Source organism: Phragmites australis, chromosome 4 (assembly GCF_958298935.1).
Source record: "Phragmites australis chromosome 4, lpPhrAust1.1, whole genome shotgun sequence".
Classification (NCBI taxonomy): Eukaryota; Viridiplantae; Streptophyta; class Magnoliopsida; order Poales; family Poaceae; genus Phragmites; species Phragmites australis.
The window spans coordinates 9,084,802-9,107,042 of NC_084924.1; the positions used below are offsets into that span (position 1 = coordinate 9,084,802).

General features: G+C 42.3%; 1 protein-coding gene and 1 pseudogene across 1 annotated transcript; one reads left to right on the forward strand and one right to left on the reverse strand.

Moving 5' to 3' along the window:
* Positions 1-3,402: 3,402 nt before the first annotated feature.
* LOC133915588 (probable phosphoribosylformylglycinamidine synthase, chloroplastic/mitochondrial) lies at positions 3,403-10,887 on the forward strand (annotated as a pseudogene).
* A 173-nt stretch (positions 10,888-11,060) lies between these two features.
* On the reverse strand, positions 11,061-15,166 carry LOC133915587 (GPN-loop GTPase 3-like). The gene is made up of 9 exons (XM_062358801.1): positions 15,039-15,166; positions 14,516-14,624; positions 14,361-14,442; positions 13,865-13,950; positions 13,435-13,538; positions 13,218-13,348; positions 13,043-13,136; positions 11,977-12,032; positions 11,061-11,376 (listed from the first exon to the last, which is right to left on the reverse strand). Exons 1-9 carry the CDS (start codon positions 15,081-15,083, stop codon positions 11,280-11,282), a joined length of 804 nt encoding a protein of 267 aa, XP_062214785.1. The 5' UTR covers positions 15,084-15,166; the 3' UTR covers positions 11,061-11,279.
* Positions 15,167-22,241: the final 7,075 nt, after the last annotated feature.

Below are 22,241 nucleotides of genomic sequence, written 5' to 3' on the forward strand. Positions count from 1 at the left end.
ACAGCGCCCTCCGTGGCCCCTACTGCACCTCTGTTAGAGTTTGTTCTCATCCTTTAGCAGATGCAGCAGCAGCAGGTAGCCCAGGCCGAGTAGCAGGCCAAGTTACATGCAGACATGCTACAACAGCAGGAGTAGCAGCAAGCCACATTAGCAGCACTTCAACTTTACAGAGAGAACAACGATCGCATGCTCACATTCATATCCAGATGTCTTGGTTCTCTCTTTTAGGCATCAAGCCTTCAGCTGCCAGTAGCTACTCGGGCACCAGTCCCAGCACCTAGTCCTCTCCCAGGTAGTATCAGTGGTCTTTGGGGTACACCAATGTCAGCGTTTCATCTGTCACCACTCTTTAACATTGGTATCATTTCTCAGCCTGCAGAGATGACTCAGAGGCCAGTCTTGCCTTCTCTTTATACAATGTTGACTTCTGGCGCTCTTCATTTTGAGGACTCACCACAACCGACCGTACCGTCTCAGCAGTCATCCGTTCAATCTCCACCTGTCGTTCAGTCTATTTTCGAGGAGCTCGATGCAACATTATAGGAGATTACTACTCAGGGTACCAGCACTACCAGCTCCACCCCAGCTCCAGCTTTAGAGGCCCCTACAGAGACAGTACAACCTCCTCAACCCATTGTTGACCCTGCTACCGTTGAGCTATCAAATTCAGATACAGATCGAGGTGCTCTCCTTCGGCCTCAGGTGCTCATAGTTCAATGTGCGACCATCAGCAGCAACACCGACTTCCTCCTCTCCTTCGGCTTCAGGTGTCTAGGAATGTACTCTTTTTGGTGCTTACATGCCAAAGGGGGAGAGAGTCTAGGTGATATGGGTAGTCTTTTGTGTTAGAGAGAGATAGTAGAGTGGCTAGTGAGCTTTCTAGTTCTTAGTATTAGGGGGGGATCTTGAGTAGTCTAGGGTCGTAATGTTGGTTCTTCATAGCTTTTGATGTAATGACAAGCTATTTGGTTCTTAATTGATGTGTTTCGTTTGTCATCGCACTATATTTCCTTGCGTACTCAGTTTTAATTCTTATTCTACTAGCATAATAGGTTATTCTAGTGTTAGGTTTTCTCTTGCTTAATTGTTATATATCGTTAATTGCCTAGTATGATAGAGTGTTCTTCAATTCATATCTTTATATTCCTATTTGTGTTCTCATCAATCACCAAAAGGGGGAAAATTGTAGCATCTAGGTTCTTAGGTAAGTGGTAAGTGTTTCGGTGATTAATGATAATTGTATCATTGTGACTAACGCGTATATTTTGAAGGGAATAAAAAACTTAGTTAATAATGATTGTATGAGTTTTCTTGGTCCCTCATGAGATTCTATTGGACGATCAAAGGACATTTGCATCAAAATTAAGAATCTTCTAGTTCTAAGTGTCACAAGGTGATGAAGGACACTTAAAATAGATATATGTTCCTTTCTAGTCTTTCGATCGTATTATAAAGGAGAGCTAAGTGTTGTAGTTTGATCTAGTTGAGTCTAGATTTAGTTGGATGTACATTTACAAAAATCTAGCACTAAGTATCTCAAAGAAGCCTATGGGTGATTAGTCAAGAAGTTAGTGCTCCAAGTCAATTGAATTGGATGAGCCTCATAGTTTGTGTTCTCACCGGATTGTCTGGTGCTGAAGGACTTATACTCACCGGACCTTATTCCTGTTCTGAGCAGAAGCTGAATGACCTCGCCGGATTGTCCGATGATGGTAAATATATGCACCAAAGTATTTAACAGAAGGGATATTTTCTGGAGAAAATTGGAGTTAAGTATACCGAATTGTCCAGTGTTCAGAGAAGATGAACACTAGAGCATTTAATAGAAAGTTAAAATTTTCAGAGGGATTGGAATTCAAGGCACTGGATAATCCGGTGTTGAGGTGTGTAACACAATAGAGCATTTTCAGACCTGGTGTCTCGGTGCATGGGAAATAAACTCACCGGATTATCTGGTGATGTGGTATGAAGAACACCAGAGCTTTTTAGACAACGGCTACTGACAGCTGGTATGCTAGCTTTTGGAAAAGATTACTCAGCGGATTATCCGGTGTGTATAATGGTGTGTGTGTGTCAGACCATCCGATGTTTACGGAAAATGTGGGTGGTTGAACAATAGCTAGATGTGGACCTCTAGTCTATATATACCTTCTCACTCAATTTTATTTCTCTCTCTTGCAACACAGAAGAGTTCATACACTATGTGTGTCATCAAGAATCAAGAGTTGATTTCCAAATCCCTAATTGAAGGTTAAGGACTTCATTAGTGCTTCAAGAGCAGCGAGTGTGCATCTAGCTGTTGTTTAGGCTTGATAGGGATCAAGTGAACCAGTTAGCTTGTTACTCTTGGTGGTTGCAACACCTAGTCGGTTGTGGTGATTGGAGATGTTCTCGATTAGCTCTTGGAGTTCTTGTGAGAACTCCGGGAAGAGCTTGTACTTGGTTTGATGCCTGTTAATCCGGAGATGAAGAAATGACGATCACTAGTGAGCACTTGAGTCTTGATGACTCAAGGGGAAACGATATCCTTGTGTGGATGCTCTAAGAGGATTAGGGGAGCGTGGAAACTCTTTGATACCTTGGGAAAAAATTGGTGTTCTTTTTCCCTACTCTCTTTCTATTTCGTAATTTACTTATAGCATCTACTTTCATGCAAGTTTCAATTCCGTAATTTACTCTTAAGATATATGGTTGCATATTTATTCTCCATGTTCTAGCTTGCTTGCTCGAGTAGTTGCATTTACTTCTTCTAAACTAAGGTTGCTTCCTGTTCTAGAAATCGATAGTTGTTTTAACGTTTGATTAGAGCCATATTTAACCCCCCCTCTAGAGCCATTAGATCCTTCCACCACCACCCTATCCTACTCGTCGCTAGCCGCAACCAACTCCGACGAGCTCTTGCCACCTCTATGGTGGGTGTATGTCGACTTGGACCCTACCTCCGTAGGCGCACGCAACAGCGGCTGGGTACCATGAGGGATTCATGGTTGACCGCCACCACGGTGTGCTAATGCTCCCTTCCGTCAGGGATGGTGCGCACACAGTGAGGATGGCCATGTGTCATCTGACATGTGGGGGGCACAGCCACATGTGAACCATGTAGGACAACCAGGGTTAAAACCACACGAGAAGGAAAAAATCTGGTTTAGATAGTTGAGGAAGCAATAATATCTGGTTTTTTGGTTGAGGGGAGGGGAAACATATTCGGATAATAGTTGAGGAAGGTAAAATAAACTTTTTCTTTTTTTCAAACGGCAATCTAAAATTGCTAAATTTGATAAATTAGAATAAAAAATAAAAAAATCTTCCGCCGAATCCACCGTGCGGTCTGCTGCCGCGCCGGTTAGCCCCAGCCCAACTCAACTACATTGGGCCGAGTAAACTGGGGAAGCATCTGCCTTTCCTTCTCTTCTCTCCCCTCCGGCCCTGCCCCTCGCGCTCGCGGCGGCGCGTGCGTCCTCCTCGTCCCGGCTCCCCCCGCACGTTTGTCTCAAAAGCCTCGCGCCGTCAGTGAACACGCTCTGCCTCCGCCGGAGCGACGCGAGCAGACCGCGCCCAAGGAGCTCATCCCTCGTGGCGGTGGGCGGCGTCGTCGTACACCTCCTCCTCGCCTCTACTGGATTGGCGTGGATCGTATTGAGTTCATCTTTTGGTGGTAAGGAACCCTATCTTGCTTGCATGGACTGATCTTTCCGAGGGCTAGTGCTGTTCTGAGAGCAATCAAATCCAAATCCAAAACTCGCTTCTCCGATCCATCCAGTTTGATTGATTGTTTAGGATTTGTTTGCTGCATGGTGGAGTGAGTACTAGTGGCAACAAGTCTATTTTGCAGTTTTTTTCCCCAAGGTTCAGCTCCTGATCGAACCAGCTTGGGAGTGATAATAAGTGTGGAGATTAGTGTCCACTGGTTCCGACAGCTTGATAGTTGAAACTGAGATATTTTGGGCTAAGTGTCGCTGTCGTGGGGCCAACAATCCGTCACTTGTGTGCTCTTCTGCTAGCTACCAATAATATATGCAGTATATCTGGGAACAGCTATTGGTTGACAACTTGCATTTGTGCAGTTATACGAGTTGGTAAATTTGGTTTCAGGCTTAACAGTGCTGTTTACTATAGTAATTGTGTGTTACAATGATTTGCAAGATAAGTAGAAGCATCGCATGAATAATGGTGAGCACCCCTAAAAAATAATATTGGCAAACGAGTTTCTTTTGATTGAATTGGCAGATTTTTGTGTCGCTGTTTTGCAGCCATAATCTGTGTTGGTAGCACTTTTGTGTTATAGTGTTTACATTTTCAAGAGAAGGGCGTCATGGTTTTTCAAGATTGAACTAACCTACAAAACACAGTGAACTTGTGTACGAGTTTATTCTTCATCATGTTCATACATCTTACTTCACTTTAGAAACCAATTTTTGCATAAGTTTGTTGGTAGTACTACCTTCCTGACATTTGAAATGACAGAACCATAACCTTTGAGCTCACAAATAAAATTGATGAGGTGTAGATGAAATGTTGAAAACAAATACTGTTCTTTCACTATTTTTTTTGTCTCCTTTGCTTCACCATGCTCAATCTTTGTGTACATTTATATCTTTGCACCACTTCCTTAGTACACTGTAGAATCAACAGAACACTAATTCTTGATCTTCCTTTTTTAATTAAAAATCCTCGGGTTTTAGATGGCATCACCTGGTGAAATGACAGCAATCAATCTGTCACGCATCGAAGGCTTTCCTGGGAATATGGTATGTAACATATGAAATAGCACAGCTATAACTATTCCATTTTTGCTGACATTACCGTTTCTTATGTTTATTGTCGGCATAGGGAAAAGGATATGGTTTAACTGCCGCGAGAAATCTTGGATCAAGAAGGTTGCGAATGGCCCGACACTGCTTTCATCAACAGCATCTTTGTTGGCCACGTGTTGAAAGAGTTGCGGTTCCTAATATCTGATTGCCGTCATCATCTGGCGCCGTTGTATCCAAGGGGTTTGACAATCCATTGGTTGAGAAATCTGATACTGCATTGGATGTTGGAATTATTCACTTGTATCGTAAACCATTTCTTCAAGAAAGTGAGACCATGGAATTGCTCAGGAAAGTGATGCAAAGGTTTCTGCTAATATTGTTGATATAATAACCGAGCAGTGCTTCAATATTCAATTGGACAGTCCACTAACTTCTGAGAAGCTTGCAACACTTCATTGGCTCTTAGCAGAAACTTATGAACCTGAGAAGTTGCAAACAAGGAGCTTTTTGGAGGAGGAAGACTCTAGATGTTCTAGTACTGTCATTGTTGAGGTCGTCCCCGGATGACATTTTCAATAGCGCTCTCAAGCAATGCTGTATCGGTCTGTAAATCTCTCTCATTAGTAGAAGTGACTTGACTGGAGAGGTCTAGAAGATACCTTTTGTGCCTTGAGCCTGGTTATGACCCACTTGATGAAAGTCAGCTCAGTGAATTTGCTGCTTTGGTTCATGATACAATGACAGAGTGTGTTTATCCCCACAAGCTCACATCATTCCAGTCAGATGTAGTTCTTGAACCTGTCCGTGTCATTCCAGTGATTGAAAGGGGAAAAGAAGCATTGGAAGAAATAAATGTGATGATGGGTCTTGCTTTTGATGAACAAGATATTGACTACTATACACACCTCTTCAGAGATGATATCAAACACAATCCGACTACTGTGGAACTTTTTGATATTGCACAATCCAATAGTGAACATAGCAGGCATTGGTTTTTTTAATGGAAAGCTTGTAATAGATGGAGAGGCCATGCCAAAAACTTTGTTTCAGTTAGTGAAGAATCCTCTGAAGGCCAACCCCAGTAACTCTGTCATCGGATTCAAGGATAACTCGAGAGCAACAAAAGGATTCTCAGTGAGTCAGCTACGCCCAACGATTCCTGGTTCCACTTCACCGTTATCCATCATGATGTGTGAGCTTGACATTTTATTCACAGCAGAAACCCATAATTTTTACCCAGGAGCTGAGATAGGTGCAGATGGTCGTATAAGAGAACACATGCCACTGGAAAGGGTTCTTTTGTTGTTGCTTCCACTGCTAGTTATTGTGTTGGTGATCTTCGAATGGACAATTCATATGCGCCCTGGGAGGATGCTTCTTTTTCTTACCCAGTGAATCTGGCCTCTCCGTTGCAAATTCTTATTGATGCTAGTGATGGTGCGTCTGACTATGGGAACAAGTTTGGTGAGCCTCTAATTCAGGGATTTACCAGAAATTTTGGGATGAGGTTGCTAAATGGGGAGCGGCGTGAGTGGCTGAAGCCAATAATGTTCAATGGAGCAATTGGTCAAATTGACCATGCACACATATCAAAGTGGGATCCAGAAATTGGCATGCTAGTTGTGAAGATTGGTGGTCCAGTATACAGAATTGGTATGGGTGGTGGTGCTGCCTCAAGTATGGTCAGTGGCCAGAATGATGCAGAGCTTGATTTCAATGCAGTACAGCGTGGAGATGCTAAGATGGCACAGAAACTGTATCGCGTGGTTAGGGCATGTGCAGAAATGGGAGAGAGCAACCCCATCATCAGCATTCATGATCAGGGGGCAGGAGGAAATTGCAATGTAGTGAAGGAAATTATCTATCCCAAGGGTGCTGAAATTGATATCCGCTCAATTGTTGTTGGCGATCATACATTGTTGGTTTTGGAGATATGGGGTGCTGAGTACCAGGAACATGATGCACTACTGGTGAATCCTGAGAGCAGAAGCCTGTTGGAGTCACTTTGTGAGAGGGAAAGGGTTTCAATGGCTGTCATTGTTAAAATTGATGGCTGTGGAAAGATTGTTTTGATTGATAGCGCTGCCGTGGAGCATGCCAAGTTGAATGGCCTTCCTCCTCCCACCCCTGTTGAAGAACTTGAGCTTGAAAAGGTTCTAGGAGATATGCCTTAGAAGACCTTTGAATTCAACCGAGTTTCTGAAGTCACCGAGCCTTTAGACATTGCACCTGAGGTAACACTAATGGATTCTCAGTCAACAGCTTATTTCAGCAGGTCATGACATAAGCGATGGTGGTCTTATTATGAGTGTTCTTGAGATGGCATTTGCTGGTAATTGTGGTATTAAGCTGGACATTAACTTGGAAGATAGGAACCTTCTTGAGGCACTCTTTGCGGAGGAGCTTGGCCTTGCTATTGAAGTGCACTCAAAATATCTCAATGTCGTGAAGCAAAAGCTTGAAGCGGCAGGTGTTTCAGCTAATGTAATCAGAGAAGTTACTAGCTCACCAGAAATTGAATTTGCTGTTGATGTCAAGCTGCATCTCAAGGAAAAAACTTCAGATCTCAGGGATCTCTGGGAGGAAATGAGCTTCCAGCTTGAAGAGCTACAACGTCTGAAATCTTGTGTCAAACTTGAGGAAGAAGGATTGAAAAGCAGATCACCATCATGGTCTTTGTCTTTCACTCCCAAGTTCACAGACGAGAAACTGTTGATTGCATCCTCAAAACCAAAGGTTGCAATTATTCGTGAAGAAGGGAGCAATGGGGATGGGGATAGGGATAGGGAAATGGCTGCTGCATTCTATGCTGCTGGACTGAACCATGGGACATCACAATGTCAGGCCTCTTGGCTGGGAAGTCTTCTCTAGAGGAGTTCCGTGGGATTGCATTTGTTGGTGGTTTCAGCTATGCAGATGTGCTGGATTCAGCGAAAGGTTGGGCTGCATCAATCAGGTTTAACCAACCCCTCATACAGCAATTCCAGAATTTCTACTATAGGCCAAACACATTCAGTCTTGGAGTGTGCAATGGCTGTCAACTCATGGCTCTCCTTGGCTGGGTGCCAGGATCAGATGTTGGAGGTTCTCTTGGTACAGGTGGAGATATGTCCCAGCCAAGGTTTATTCACAATGAATCTGGTCGTTTCGAGTGCCGGTTCACCAGTGTATCCGTAGGGGATTCTCCTGCTATCATGTTCAAAGGGATGGAATGTTCTACCTTGGGTGTTTGGAGTGCTCATGGTGAGGGAAGAGCTTTCTTCCTAGATGAAAATGTTCTAACTACTGTTGTGAAGTCGAATCTGGCTCATGTGCGATATTTCCATGATGCTAATAACATAACTGAGACCTATCCCTTCAATCCCAATGGTTCTCCACTAAGCATTGCTACCCTTTGCTCCCCTGATGGAAGGGACCTGGCTATGATGCCTCACCCTGAACGTTGCTTCATGATGTGGCAATATCCATGGTATCCTAAGGAATGGCAGGTTGAAAAGAGTGGCCCCAGCCCTTGGCTACGGATGTTCCAGAATGCTCGATAATGATGCTCATAATGCAGGTAGATCAAACTTATTCACTGCTTTCTGCTTCTGTTTGTGGCACTGTGAATTCAGTTTTCAACTTTACATATTTGTTTGTTGGTTAGTTTCATTTTAGTAGAACCTTAGCTTCCTGTAACACAGTACTGTGTTTGAACTTTGGATTTGTAAAGAAGCCGTACGGTGGCAACTCTTCAGTTTTCAACTTTACATATGTTGGTTAGTTTCATTTTAGTAGAACCTTAGCTTCCTGTAACACAGTACTGTGTTTGAACTTTGGATTTGTAAAGAAGCCGAGCTAACTGAGTTACAGGCTAGCAGGACTATCAATTAGTTCAAAAAGCCTAACGGCATTATCTTTGATTTTAACTTAACCCTCCTAGTTTTGTGTATGATTGGTAAAGTTTATTGCACTTACTAAGACACCTATTCTTGTTGTAGCGAAAATGATCATATTAGACTATGATTGTGATTTTGATAATTAATGGCAACATAGTCATTATAGCAAACATGTTTTTCAAGAATATATGTTAATACGTCTCATGGATACAATACATCAAGAAGCCACCATAGTTGGGACAAAATTTAATTGAATTGGAGAAGTTTCAAGAGAATTGACCTCACTGTAAGGTCCGGCGCAGAGGAGTTTGCACTCAGTGGAGCATTATGCACAGAGGCTGATAGTCTCACCGAATAGTCCGGTGCTCTATGTGTTGAACTCATCGGAGTATTTCTGACAAAGGGGGAGAAGGCTGAGAACCTTATCGGATAGTTCGGTGATCTGAACATGGTAACACCGGAGCATTTCTTGTAAAGAAGAACGCAAATGCAAAAAACTAAAGATCAATCCATCGGATGATCCGGTGCTTGGTTTGTGCATATCGAAGTATGGCATCGGAGCATTTCTTGCAGAGGCGACTGCAATTGCTAAAGAATAAAGATTAACTCACCGGATAGTCTAGTGATCACAGAGATAATTGCACCGGAGCATTTCCAGTGAAAGGAAGAGAATGTTTAACTCACTGGATGGTTCGGTGTGAATGGAATGAACACCGGATGAATGCACCGGAGCATTTTACATAAAGAGGCTGCAAAGGCTTGGATGGCTAAAGATAACTCACCGAAAGGTTCGGTGATAGATTTGAAGGCACACCGGAGTGTTCGGTGTTCACAGAGACTTTGAGTGAAAGTTCAACGGCTAGTTTCTGAGATTGTACTCACCAGATGATTCGATGAGAACAGTAGTACTAACACCAGATCATCTGGTGTTGACAGCTTTTCTAAGCTGTTGGGAAAACAGCTAGTTGGCGGGTTTGAGACTATAAATACCCCTCCACTCAGTCATTTGAAGGTGTAGTATGCTGTTGGAGTCTAGAGGAAGCTCGTATACACTTGAGAAGACATTCAAGCTATCAAAGTGCTTAAAGTGATCATCGAATGCGATTAAGCACAAGATCAGAGAGTATTTAGTGCTTATAGGTTCAGAATGAGTTGTAATTATGTGTTACGGCTTGAAGAAGGGATCAAGAAGTTCTCCTAGCTTGTACCGAGTGTTATGTTAGCGCATTGGATTCTTGGTGACTCGTCGGCATCTTGGGTCTTGATGGCTCAAGCTTGTTAACCCTCCGACTTGATATAGAGCGGCGGCAAGACGTGTACGGGGACGCGGAGACCATTACCTTGGTGGCTTAAGTTCCGAAGTGATCACGACAGCAAGTGACCAGAAGAAAGGCTAGTGCTCAAATCTTGCCTTATAGTTTGGTGACTTATTATGCTTGAGATCTTGTTTTGGTGACTTGATAGTTCTAAGAGTCGTGATCAGAAGAGACATGACGACTGGGAGTATATTCTTTGTGAAGTTTCAACGTGGATTAGGTGTGGCATCCATATTATCGATACCACGAAATAAAAATTCCTTGTACTGAGTTTGTCTCCTTACTTTATTTACGTTTTTATATTTACATATTTGCAATTTACATGTTGCAATCCTCTTGAGCGGTAGAATAGACATACTAGATAAATTTAGAGCATATTTATATAGAAATTAATATATGTTTATTCTGTGAAGTTTTTTAAGCCAATTTAGTTTAGGTTTCTAAATGTCACCGTTCCTCACACTTGTTTATACTCTGCTATATAACTTTTTGTTCCAGCTGTTGGACTATGAGCTTTTGCTCGTTTTGGTGCTGCTTGCCGGATTATGTTTACTAATTTTCAACTCTATTGGTTTCGCAGGGCAGCTTCCGGCTGCAGGGATTATGTGATCTCTCGGTGGGTACCGGCTATTATGAATATGAATATGGATGGTTTATGGCTGTATGACCCCATTCGACAACTCCTTTTGGCGGAATAATTGTATTTGACCTTCATACATATTATCCAATAACCAAATGTTGAAAAGCCTAAATTTGAAATTTTGAAGGAATGGAAAGCTGCCTGATTTTTGCTAGCCAGTCAAGGGCCGAGATTTGAATCCATGTCCTGCTATGGCTGCTAATGATACAATGATTGTCATCAGTTGACTGAGCATCATGCCATCATCTGTCGTTCCTGCATGCAAGATGGTTAAGTACTAGTCTTGCGTTTGTCTTGTGCCTTCCGAGTGATCAGTCGCTAGATGCCGTGCACTTATCAACGTATAGAATGCTGATTATGCTATCTAAATTTGCGTATGCTTATGCAATGTAAGTTCCTATGCTGTCTGTCTGATGATGCATAAATTGATCTAGGTGCAACAAGTTATGGTATGCACGTTTGTCCTAGCACATCTCCAACAATATAGCCGATTACTGTATATAAGATTTGCGATTACAATTAAGCACGTTCCGGAATAGCAACGAAGGATCACCGTTTGTCCAAGCGCCCATGCATTACAGTTTGAAGCACTGATTCATTACCTACACGAACTATTTCTTCGTTGTCCGGGTCTGTCTCTTGGTTCACTACTAGATACCAACTAGTTTGCAGTTCCTACAGGATCAAATAACTAGTCGTCGTCCTCAGGATCGAAGTCCCTAACTTTCACATCAGCGTCTTCCCCATACTGGATGCAGTTGTCGATGGACGATAGCACATATTGTATGCTGGAAGAAAAAAACAGGGCCTGTTAGGAATAAGAAAAGATAACCAAATAGTTCACGAAACAAGTGACATGTATCTGAGGACCTAAAGACAAATATACAAATATATTATTTGTCTATCCATGACATGGAAATGCACAAGAATTGGTAAGACGGTAATACATTTCTTTTCAAGGAAGCTAAAAGTTTTTTTTGGATTTTAATTAAAACTCATCCCATGTTGCAAACTTTTATTATGTGAGCAGATTTAGAATTCTTTTCCCCCAGGTCAAGCTGGCTATATAAATTAAATCGAACATGATTTCATAACAGCAAAAGAATGAATAATAGCATCGCATTGGCAGTGTCGAGTGTGCTACCACAACATCATTTTTTAGGTGGCAAGATGGAAGTGTGTCTTCCAGATAAATATGGTATATGAAAGGTGCTTCGTAGGAATGATAACAAGGTAGCATGCCAATGTATCTCAGGGAAATTTAAGTGATAAAGGGCTCCACTCAGTTTAGAAGAGTTTTTCGCAATAAACTAAGAACCATGAGCTTAAGTGCCTAACCATGTAAATAGGCTTAACATCAAGACAAAGGGTAAGAGTCTAGCAATTACCTGCTCTCCTTTCTCAAGTCAAGTGGTATGAAATTCACCATGCTGTAATCATCAACCTACATAATGGAACTGAGATTAATACTCCAGACTGAGAACACCAGAAGGCTGTAGAAAAGGCAGAGAGCAGAAACGATTAAACATCAAATTGTTATCAGTAAGATAAGTGCCGTCTCAAAGTTGATCCAGATATGTACAAAGAAAACAAAAATTATAGTATATTCATCTATATAAAATTTTCAAAGCGTATCAAGATGAATGTATCTGTAATCTGTCTGCCAGTACCACTTTGTAAATGTTTCTAAGCCTTCAGCTAAGGCCCACGAAATTGAACTACTTCAAATGACTAAAGCGATGCATATTCTCAGACAATCATGAAGTTTCCATTGCAGTGCAGACGGGCTTACTTTATAAAAGCACTTCAAAATTCCACAAATAGTATCATTATTACTAGATCAAGGATAAAATAAACTTCAAAAGAATTCCGCACGTGGAAATCGCTCGCAATCCTACCCCCCCCCCCCCCCCTAAAAAAAGGTGTTTGCAGCCAGAGCTATCCACAAGTTTGATCTACCCCGGCACACCTCGTCATAGCCAAACATCAGTGTTGATAGAATGTTCCCCACATAAAACAACAACAAAGGCTTTTGCCCCAAGCAAGCAGGGGTACGCAGAACGCTCCACACTTTCCATCCATAAATTTAAATCAAACAAAGATGGTTTGCCCATGGTCCATTGCACCACATAATGCACCATACAACTAAAAAAAAAGATTAAAGAAGTTAAAGCTGTTGCATGCTTGTAGTATGAAACTGAAAGCATCTAGCATAAGAACCAAACAAGATGAACTGTTTCATGGCAATATGGCATTAAACAAACATTAGAATCAAGCTATATTACGTCTGAGAAAATCTTAACCTGGCAATCAATTTGCATCAGGAGGATAAAATTGAATGCATGAGCTACGAATCCAGCATTTATATGGGTTCATGACATCACTAAAGAACTCTGATCATAATATTTCAAAGAATGACACCATACAGAATTTACAGGTTCATGGCAGGCATACCAGTTCAGCTAAACACTTGTTCAACTTGCCAAACCGAGGTGCCATATGTCGATTCAGCTGTGACAGAAGAACCTGTGCGTTTGGGTCCAGATACCTAGAAATATCAAAGTATTAATACAAAGAAGGCCAGTTCAAGTTCTTGCAACTATGTAAAGGAGGAGGAAATAAAACATACTCTTCTACAGCTTTTTTGTTGGAGACCAGATCCATCTTTGAAAGGATGTTGATGTGAGGAAGTTCAAGCTGAATCATGGCAGAAAGAGAAGCCATGCAACCACTGATGTATTTTGTTACATCACTGACAAACTGGATCAAGAAAAACAACTCAAGTCAGAATTGGGTTTTAGTTGAGTATCTTCTTTGTCAAGAAAAGTTCTATTAGTGATGCAAACCTGCGAATCAAGAAGGTATACAGCGCAAACATTGAAATTTTTCCGTTTCAGATGTTCGATAAAGTTACGCAGAACTGGGACATGAGTGAAAAGTTCAATCTGGCCTGGGAAAACGAGATGTGCAACTTTGTTAACTGATTTCATGTGATGTTGACCCTCTCTAAATATCTCAACCTTTTCATATATAGAATAGTATAAGAGAGAGGTAAAAGTACACATTTGCATTGCTAAACACAGTTTAACACACTAAAGGTAACGCAAGATGGTATTTTGTATACACTTAGTGCACAGGTACGATACACTAGCTATAACTAGACTGATGATTGCTTGTTTTGTCAAGCCCATTTAAGTGGTAAGAATAGTACGTGAGATGAAACTGCGTAACTCGTAACAAACAATTAAAGCATGCAAGTATGAATTGAGAATATACCAGGGCAATCAAACACAAGATAGTCATCATCCAAATAGTTCTCTAGCTGTTCATCCAACCAATCATCCATACTGTCTTCAAAGTGCCTGAGGCTTTGTTAAGGAAACAACTGACAGCATAAAATCCTAATAAACTAGATTCCACGCCCATAAGGAATAAGGAATATTAACATCCTTCATGAATTACATTGTCATGACCTAGGTTGTTTAATGCTTGAGAAATCCATCCCACGACATTCATTGTCATATCGAGGAACATCCAATGATTGCATGGCCACAACTTACAAGACTTTTGTTCCAACTGCCTAGCAAAGGAACGTCTTTGAAACCAGTATGTCCTAAACCTTGCGCCTCATGATAGTCACAGAACAAGGAATAAGTTTGAAATACAACAGTGACACATTGCACATAATGTGAAGCAGGGGGTTAGTTCAGAACTAGATAGTTTGGGAGAGAACAAACAACAAATAAACATAGAGTTTAAAACAACAGGATACTCCATGCAATAGATAAGGCCACCATTTGGTCCCAACCCAAGCTCCTCCATAACATCATCCAATGATATGAGCTCTCTAATATCTACAAAGATGCCAAAAAGCCAAATAAGAACCATGTCTAAATTCGCACATACAAAGCATAGAAACATCCTTACCCATATCTACAGGATAGTTGAAATGCTCTGCAGCTGGATCGAGATTGACTATATGAATTGTCCTGCCCACGGTCTGGCAATGGTCGTACAAACTGGAGCAGTAAGTTGACTGCACAGCATCAACAACTGATTAGAGCAAGCCATTCTCATGTTCTCCCTAATCAAACCCTAACCAATGTGCAACGCGTATGCACACTTGCAATAAATTTTTGCCGGTTCTCTTACATGTATATGTGTACCCATCCCACGAATCGTGAAAATGAACTAAGCAATAGAAATAGAGCAGAGGAAATCGCCTCACGTAGGGAATGAACCCCCACTAGAACAGCACTAACTAAATCCGATAAGAGCTAGCAGAAATTAAAACGCAATAGCGCAAGCAGCACCATCAGAGCCCTAATCGATCAAAGCAATGAACCAATTCTCACCGAACCCTAATCAGCGACGGGGATCAAAACCAAGCATCTCGCGACCACAGCAACCCCTCCGAAAAGGAGGCGAGCGAGGAGTCGGGGATCCTCACCTTGCCGCTCCCGGCGGGGCCGATGACGAGCTGCGCGTACCCCATGGCGGCGCAAGGGCGGCGGGGTGGAGCAGGGAGTAGGGTGTGGCCGTGTGGGGAGCGAGCGGCGTGTGGGGTCTATGGGGGCAGGATGGGAAAAAATCCAAACATAGGTCAGAAACCACTATATTTATTAAAATAGATAATATAGTATGTCAAATATGCGAAAAAAAAAGATGGATCCGCCTATATTCGATACAGTACCAAAAACACCTTATATTCTGAGGTACCAAATACGGTGTACAGTACCGTATATAGGCCGGATGTGGTGCTCACGTTATGTTTTGTCCCCGCGACTTTTAGCCCTCGTGCTGCCATGTTTTGTTATAAGATGAGAGCGCGGTGATAAGAAGCCACAGCGCGAGTAGAGAAGAGACGAGCAGCAGCGCAAGGTGAGGAGAAGTAGCAGGGCGAGAAGATAAGAAGTAGCGCGAGGTGAGGAGTACCAGCAGCACGAGGAGAGGAAAATAAGCCCGAGGTGAGAAATAGCAGCAGCGCGAGTTACAGTAAGTAATTAAATTATGTATTTAATTAATACTCATAACAATAATTGTAATTAGAGTAAATAGATTGTTTAATCTATTCAATTATATTTGTTTAATTTTTGCTTAATTTGATTATATGAATTTGATTATTTGCTTAGTCAGTGTAATAGTAATTAACATGAATTTGTATAATAGTGATTATTTGCTTAGTCCGAGTAAGTAGATTATATAATAGTAATTAGTGTGAATTCAATTAGTCAGTGTAATTAGATTATTTAATTAGTTTAATAATATGGTGGTCTAGTGATGATACTTTGTGCTAGTGGTAGTGTAGGGTGATAGCCTAGTGTATGTATGTTCTTCATAGATGTAAGTAAGGTGTCGGTGTAATAAGAGAAAAAAGGAAAAAATAAATTTTAAAAATATTCAAAAAACTTGGGTTGAATAAAAATATTTGATTAAAATCACAATGCACCGAAAAATTACCAAATTAATTTTTTAATTAATTGTGGTGTGCGTCTGTTTAATTCGTATTTTAATTTAATCCATTAAAACAGTGGTGCGTACCGAATAGCTGCATGACCAAAGAGGTGGTTAGGAATGAGATGTGATGTGAATGATGGATGGACAGTGGTGTAAACCTGTTTAATTATATTTTAATTCAATCTTAAATATTAATTATTTTATTTGAGTTCAATATTGATGATTTAATTAGCATGGTTAATTAATTAGATATTAGCATTGTTAAGTATTGTACTATTTAATTTACATTGTTAATTTATTTATTATTTATCGATGGACGAAACTAGTTGTGTATAGTACATACATCTAATTAGTTATTTTATTACATATATCTTTGTTTAGCAGATACGGTACGATTTTCCATATTTATTATGGAGAATGTCCAGTAGTTTTGTACAAGAGGCTCGTAATAATTCAGAACTAACAGAATATAGAGAGTTCAGTTGAGGTACCTAATGACCTAGATGACTTGAAATCACATGTTATGAGCATTTTGTGTGTGAACCAGCAATCTCATACCGATGTCCTGGAGGGTGTGCGGCCACAATTTGATCCAAATAGCTTGGTCGTTGTCCATACATTGTTCGAGATGAGAAGGAACAATGTATGAGCTTTGTACTCATGCAAGGTATTAGAGGAGAACTTTGATATGTGGTGTACGTAAATGTAGTATCACGACTGGTGCAAGATGATACAATGACTACTATGGAAGGATCATATCAGCAGATGATGTATGAAGAGGATGGAGGGTATATCGGGGAGGGCAGTTCTGATAGAGAGGGAGTTAGAGTGGACCCTTCTGAGGTAGATGCGAGATGTATAGATGATGAAGATGGTGGTAGCGGGAATGAAAAAGCTGTTGACAACGATAACTTGGTACCGGCGATCCGGTACTTTCGTAGTGCTGGGCTGTTGGATTGTGCTGTCATTGAGTATAACACATTATCTAACTAGGGATACCAGAATAGCGACATCCAGGTGGGACAATAGTTTCGTAATAGGGGGAGGTCATCCACTTTATTAGCAACTATGTTTTAATAACAAGAAGGGACCACAAGTGTGTCCGATCTAACCCTACGGAGTATGAGGTCAAGTATATCAAGCACCTGAATTGTCCTTACTTTGTACGAGCATGTAAGTTGAAATATGGGAAATATTTTGTGATCAGTAGATACACTTCACATACATACAACGAAGAGGCTATTAGGAATGTGAACTAAGCCGTTGATGCGAGATTCATAGCCTAACTCCTCATCACCCTTGTTAGCACAGACATTTATTTGTCGCCAAAATTCATTATAGAGGAGGTGCAGACTAAGATGGGTATGCTAATCAATTATCACACCACGTGGCAAGCGAAGCAGAAGGCATTGAAGATCTTGTTTGGAAACTTCGAGTAGTCTTATAACTATGCTTCAAGGCTAATGCAGAAGATTGTCTTGACAAATCTAGGGACTCAGTGAGTCATAGCGAATGAGCCAATCAAGCTATAGGATGGATCATACAGCACCACTGATCGATACCTCATTAGGTTATTCTGGTCCTTTGGACAATGTATCCAAGCTTTCAGACATTGCAGGCCGGTTGTATGTGTTGATGCCATATTTCTGAGCGGCAAGTACCATGGTACCCTTATGACAGCGATAGCAGCGGATGCAAATAATCAAATCATTTTTCTTGCCTTTTCAATGGTTGAGAGTGAGAACAAGGATAGCTGGTTGTGGTTCCTCACTTTGGTGAGGACATATGTCGTGGGCAACAAGGAATGATTTTACATCATCTTAGATCGCAACAAAGGCCTTCTGCATGCGTTGGATGTGCTACATGATAGTACAAACTACTCCATTGTATGGCATAATGTGGAGAGAACATGGTGCATGTGACACTTAGGAGCAAACCTATACACAAGGTACTGCATCGAGTCTCTTGTAAAAAGATTCAAAGGGTTATGTCTGCAGAACTAATAGGCAAAGTTCAACGAGATATGGAGAGAGTTAAATGGGAACACTCGGAAGATGATGGTAGAGCAACAAGCATAAGAGGACCATCTGCGAATGAAAATGGTTAGGGGACAAACTATCGTTAGTTGTTCACATGCTATGTTTAGATAGTGGATAGCGGGGAAGCCGACGAAGTGTTGGGCCCTAATCCATGACACTCACGGTACCAGGTTAGCATATAGAATTTTAATGATCATATTGTATCATTTCTTATACAAATAGGCCTTTTAAAATTATTGTATCTCATCTTAAGTACATTATCATGACAATAAACATAGCGGAGGCGTTCAACAATGTCCTAAAGGGAGTACGGGGCCTCCCATTATGTGTCATCATTGAGCTCACATTCTATAGAACGGTGGACTACTTTCGAGACCATGGTAATGCTGCTATGAATTACAGCATGCGGTTTGCATCTAAGGTGGAGGAAATCATATCCAGAAGGATGAACAAGGAACACTTTCAACGGATGAGGATTATGACCTAGCCAACACTGAATTCGAGGTCATATGCCACCGTAGGTATGCTTCAAGATATAGCGCAGGGGATATCATGCAACAATGTCAACTTAGGCCTCACGAGATGAAGTGAACATGCAATAAGCCAAAACTACACCATATCATGTGCTCGCATGTCTTAGTCGCTTGCAAGACCATGGACGGCAATGACGGATCACAGTACGTAGCACCGTACTTCACGATCGATGCATTAAGGAGCATATGGCTTCCAAAAATATGGTCATTCAACAGCGGAAGCAGCTACAAAATGACTGAGGGGCCTAAGTGGATAATTTATCCCTGAACACGACGCGCAGATCCTGAAAGGCCTAGAGTCATGAGGCTGTAAGGTGACATGGATGAAGCAGATACTGTTGACGGTCTACGCAAGTGCAAACTGTACAAACAACCTGGCTATGACAAGAGGACATGCCCGACCAGACAGTAAACTATCAGGTCACTATCGAACTATAGTGTATTAGAGTTGTTGTATTTTAGTTTGTTGTTTGAAGTTATTCACAATCATGGTTTGTACTCTAAATTGTTATTCACCTATTAGTTATACTACTTATTTTATAATATACGTATGGTACTGGCATCACATAAGATGTTTTTTTATTGAACCATGAAGCTTGTTATTCACCTATTATTGAACCATAAAGCTTGTAATGTATTCTAATTTGTTATTCACATACTTATTGAATCATGAAGCTTGTAATATATTCTACTTTTTTATTCACCTACTTATTGAATCATGTAGCTTGAAATCATTGTCATGGCTCATGGTGGTCTTCCTGAGCTTCTTCAGTAGCGGTACGATGAGAACCATAAGGGACAGATGATTTCACAGGGCAGCAGCTACCATGATTATATGTACTTTTTAATTACCATGATAATTTGCTACTAACTCGGTACATGTATGTGATACCTTTTGCAGTTACTTCCGTTGCGAGCTCGGAGTGTCCACACGATTAAGGAGTTAGACCCTCGATTCTACGAGCCACTCGCACAGGTAGGGCTACAACCTTTCGCTCTCATGATGGCTGAAGCTCCAATGGTGGGGGGTGGCAGGACACCTCTCTTGCCAATTGAGGAGCCACTACTCACAGGTCCCGTCGGCAGGTGGCGGTCTGAGACACATATGTTTCACTTTCATTTTAACGAGATGACTGTAATATTGAGGGATGTGGCCATGCTGACCAGGCTGCCAATCAGGGGCATCCCGTTAGTAGTTTCGCGGCCACCCAAAAAGCAGTGGAAAGGTTACGTTGAGGGTAGATAATTATTTGTTATTTAATGCACTTTAAATATTGTAGTGCTATTAAAGCTTTATTGACCCTTTGCGTCTTGTAGGTTTTGTGTGCAATATGACAAAAAGGATGCTGGTCTCTCTATGTCCTAGATTCATGGGCTATCATAGTTCGATCCAGCCGGATGTGGACGAGGCTACAATTATTATCGAGGGTTAATCTCTGACAATGATTTTAGGGTATGCTAGATAGTAGGTGCGTGAATGGTGTTTGAAGAACTGGATGTGTGTGTAGACGGTGAACTCGGGGACATAGAGAGTTATACATGTTCGGGCCTCTCGGAGGATAATAGCCCTACGTCATGTGTGTTATGGAGGATCTCAATTGATTGCAGATGATATTCTAGCTGGTTGCCAGACTTGATCTCTCTCATACAAACGGGGTCCTCATCCCTTTATATAGTAGAGAGGAGAACTTACATGTGGGTCCAAACAGAAAACCTCTGCTCATCCTAATATCTAACTCAAACCATCATTACAGAGGACAAGGCGTGCCCACTTTCTCTGAAGGCTCCGTATATCCTATCATTGTGCGCCGTCGTGCTAGCTTGCAAAGTCCCACTCCGTAACATTCAATGCTACGAAACGGGACAATGCCCTTATGCGTCGTCCCCGTCCACTTGCCTGGTTGGGTTGCTGATTACATCCCATCAGTCGTAAGCCACCGTTCTGGTCTGCAATGTTCCGCCCCACAGCATTTAATGCTACAAGATGGGACAATGTCCCTCTGCGCTGTCCATGACTTCGTCCACTGGGGTTTGCGCCTGGGGAAGGAAAACACTTGAGTGGATGTCAGTATATGTGCTTTGGACAGATTGTGTCAAATCTGTCCTTGCGACCAGTGGGGCTGGTCACGGGTTTATGCAATGGCGTAGGGAGACCAGTCACGTAGGCATTATACTGGTTGCTGGAGCCATATCATAGTCGCACGATAGGCCAATTTTTGGGAAATATACACCTCTAGTAGTTAAGTTCTCGGTGGGGCCCGTTAGCTAGGGTACCCCTTTACTCCATACACCGACATTAGCTCTCAAGCCTCCCCATGACTGTGGGCTAGCCTGGTCGTGCCACTTGGGTCCTGGGCAAACATAGTTCGCCCAGGGAGTGGTCGTTGATGCCGTCAGTCCTCAAAGTTCAACTCTGAACTTCGCGTCACGTGGGGAGGTTTAAGTGTCTTGAGAGAGAGAAGAGGGTACGACAGAGAGAGATATTGATTGCCACTGGACCGAAAGGACTCTTGGTTCCTTCTGTGCGCCCCCTCGAGTTTCGAGCGGTTTGAATGTCGCGCTGGTTGGGGCGCCGCTGAGGTCTTTGAAAGGATGAGTGTTTGATGACCTTTTGATCCACCCCCTCACCTTCCTTCTTACCTTCAGGCCTTTAGTACTAGAGTCCATTCATCTCTATCCCGTCTCATGTTTTGCTCCATAGCGTAGGCAAGCCCTGAGGCCATGGAGTACTCCCCTCCTTCATAGCTGGAGAGGTCGATGATCTTAGATGACTCGACAAAGGTGGGGTCACCTCCGACTCTGGATCTGCTTGCCGTGGTGCTTCCAGAGGTGGCATTTGACGCGGATATGCTTGTGAGGTCGAAGCTGATGCTTGCAAGATTGAAGAAGGCGATCATCAAGCTTACGCCCTTCCAAAGAAGGCCGCCTTCTGCTTGTTCATCTCGCTCTCCCGCCTGGGTGGATCCCCGAGGTCATCGATATTTCTGATGATGAGGAGGGGATCGATTGAGACCTTCTGAAGAAGGAGATCGATGAAAAGGAAGAGTTAGAGATGAAGCGGAAGGGAGGTCCTTAGGGTGCGCTGGGGCCGGTCATCAGCTCCAGTATGGCTTTTGCGTTAGCCACCTTTCCCGACCCTTATGCAGGTCATCGTCCGATCCCCAGAGTGGTGAGCTACCGTTCCAGGGAGGAGTATAAGAGGCTCCTTGACTTGTTTAGAGGCAGATAGAGGCGAGAGTCTAACGGACTCTTTCTGTCAACTTCGCGCTAGTCATTTGAGTCAGGGTGGATAGGGCAAGCATGTACTAGGATAGTTAGCCCGATTGGATGTAACTAGTCGGCTTGTAACCTATCCTCTATATGAATGGAAAATGCTGAGGCTTTACGATGTCCATCTTTGTTTCGGCCCCCTCCCAGGGCCTCACCGATGGCCAGAGGACCAAATAGGAGTCCCACGATTAATTGGACCGATTACCTCGAACCACTGTTTGGAGTTTTCAGAAAACCTTCCCAGTGTTTATGCGACAAATTGGCTCTAATTGTCCCATCCCGCTCGCTAGTCAGGTTCTTGGGGCGTAGAACAGATCATAGCTCGACAAGTCCGTCGGTGGCAACCAACGCTCG

Coding starts and splice junctions, on each gene's coding strand:
- LOC133915587 (XM_062358801.1), bottom strand. CDS start 15,083: ATGGGGTACGCGCAGCTCGTCATCGGCCCCGCCGGGAGCGGCAAG. Junction 14,625..15,038: donor GCCCCGCCGGGAGCGGCAAG/GTGAGGATCCCC, acceptor GATGCTGTGCAG/TCAACTTACTGCTCCAGTTT. Junction 13,137..13,217: donor AACAAAAAAGCTGTAGAAGA/GTATGTTTTATT, acceptor TGATATTTCTAG/GTATCTGGACCCAAACGCAC.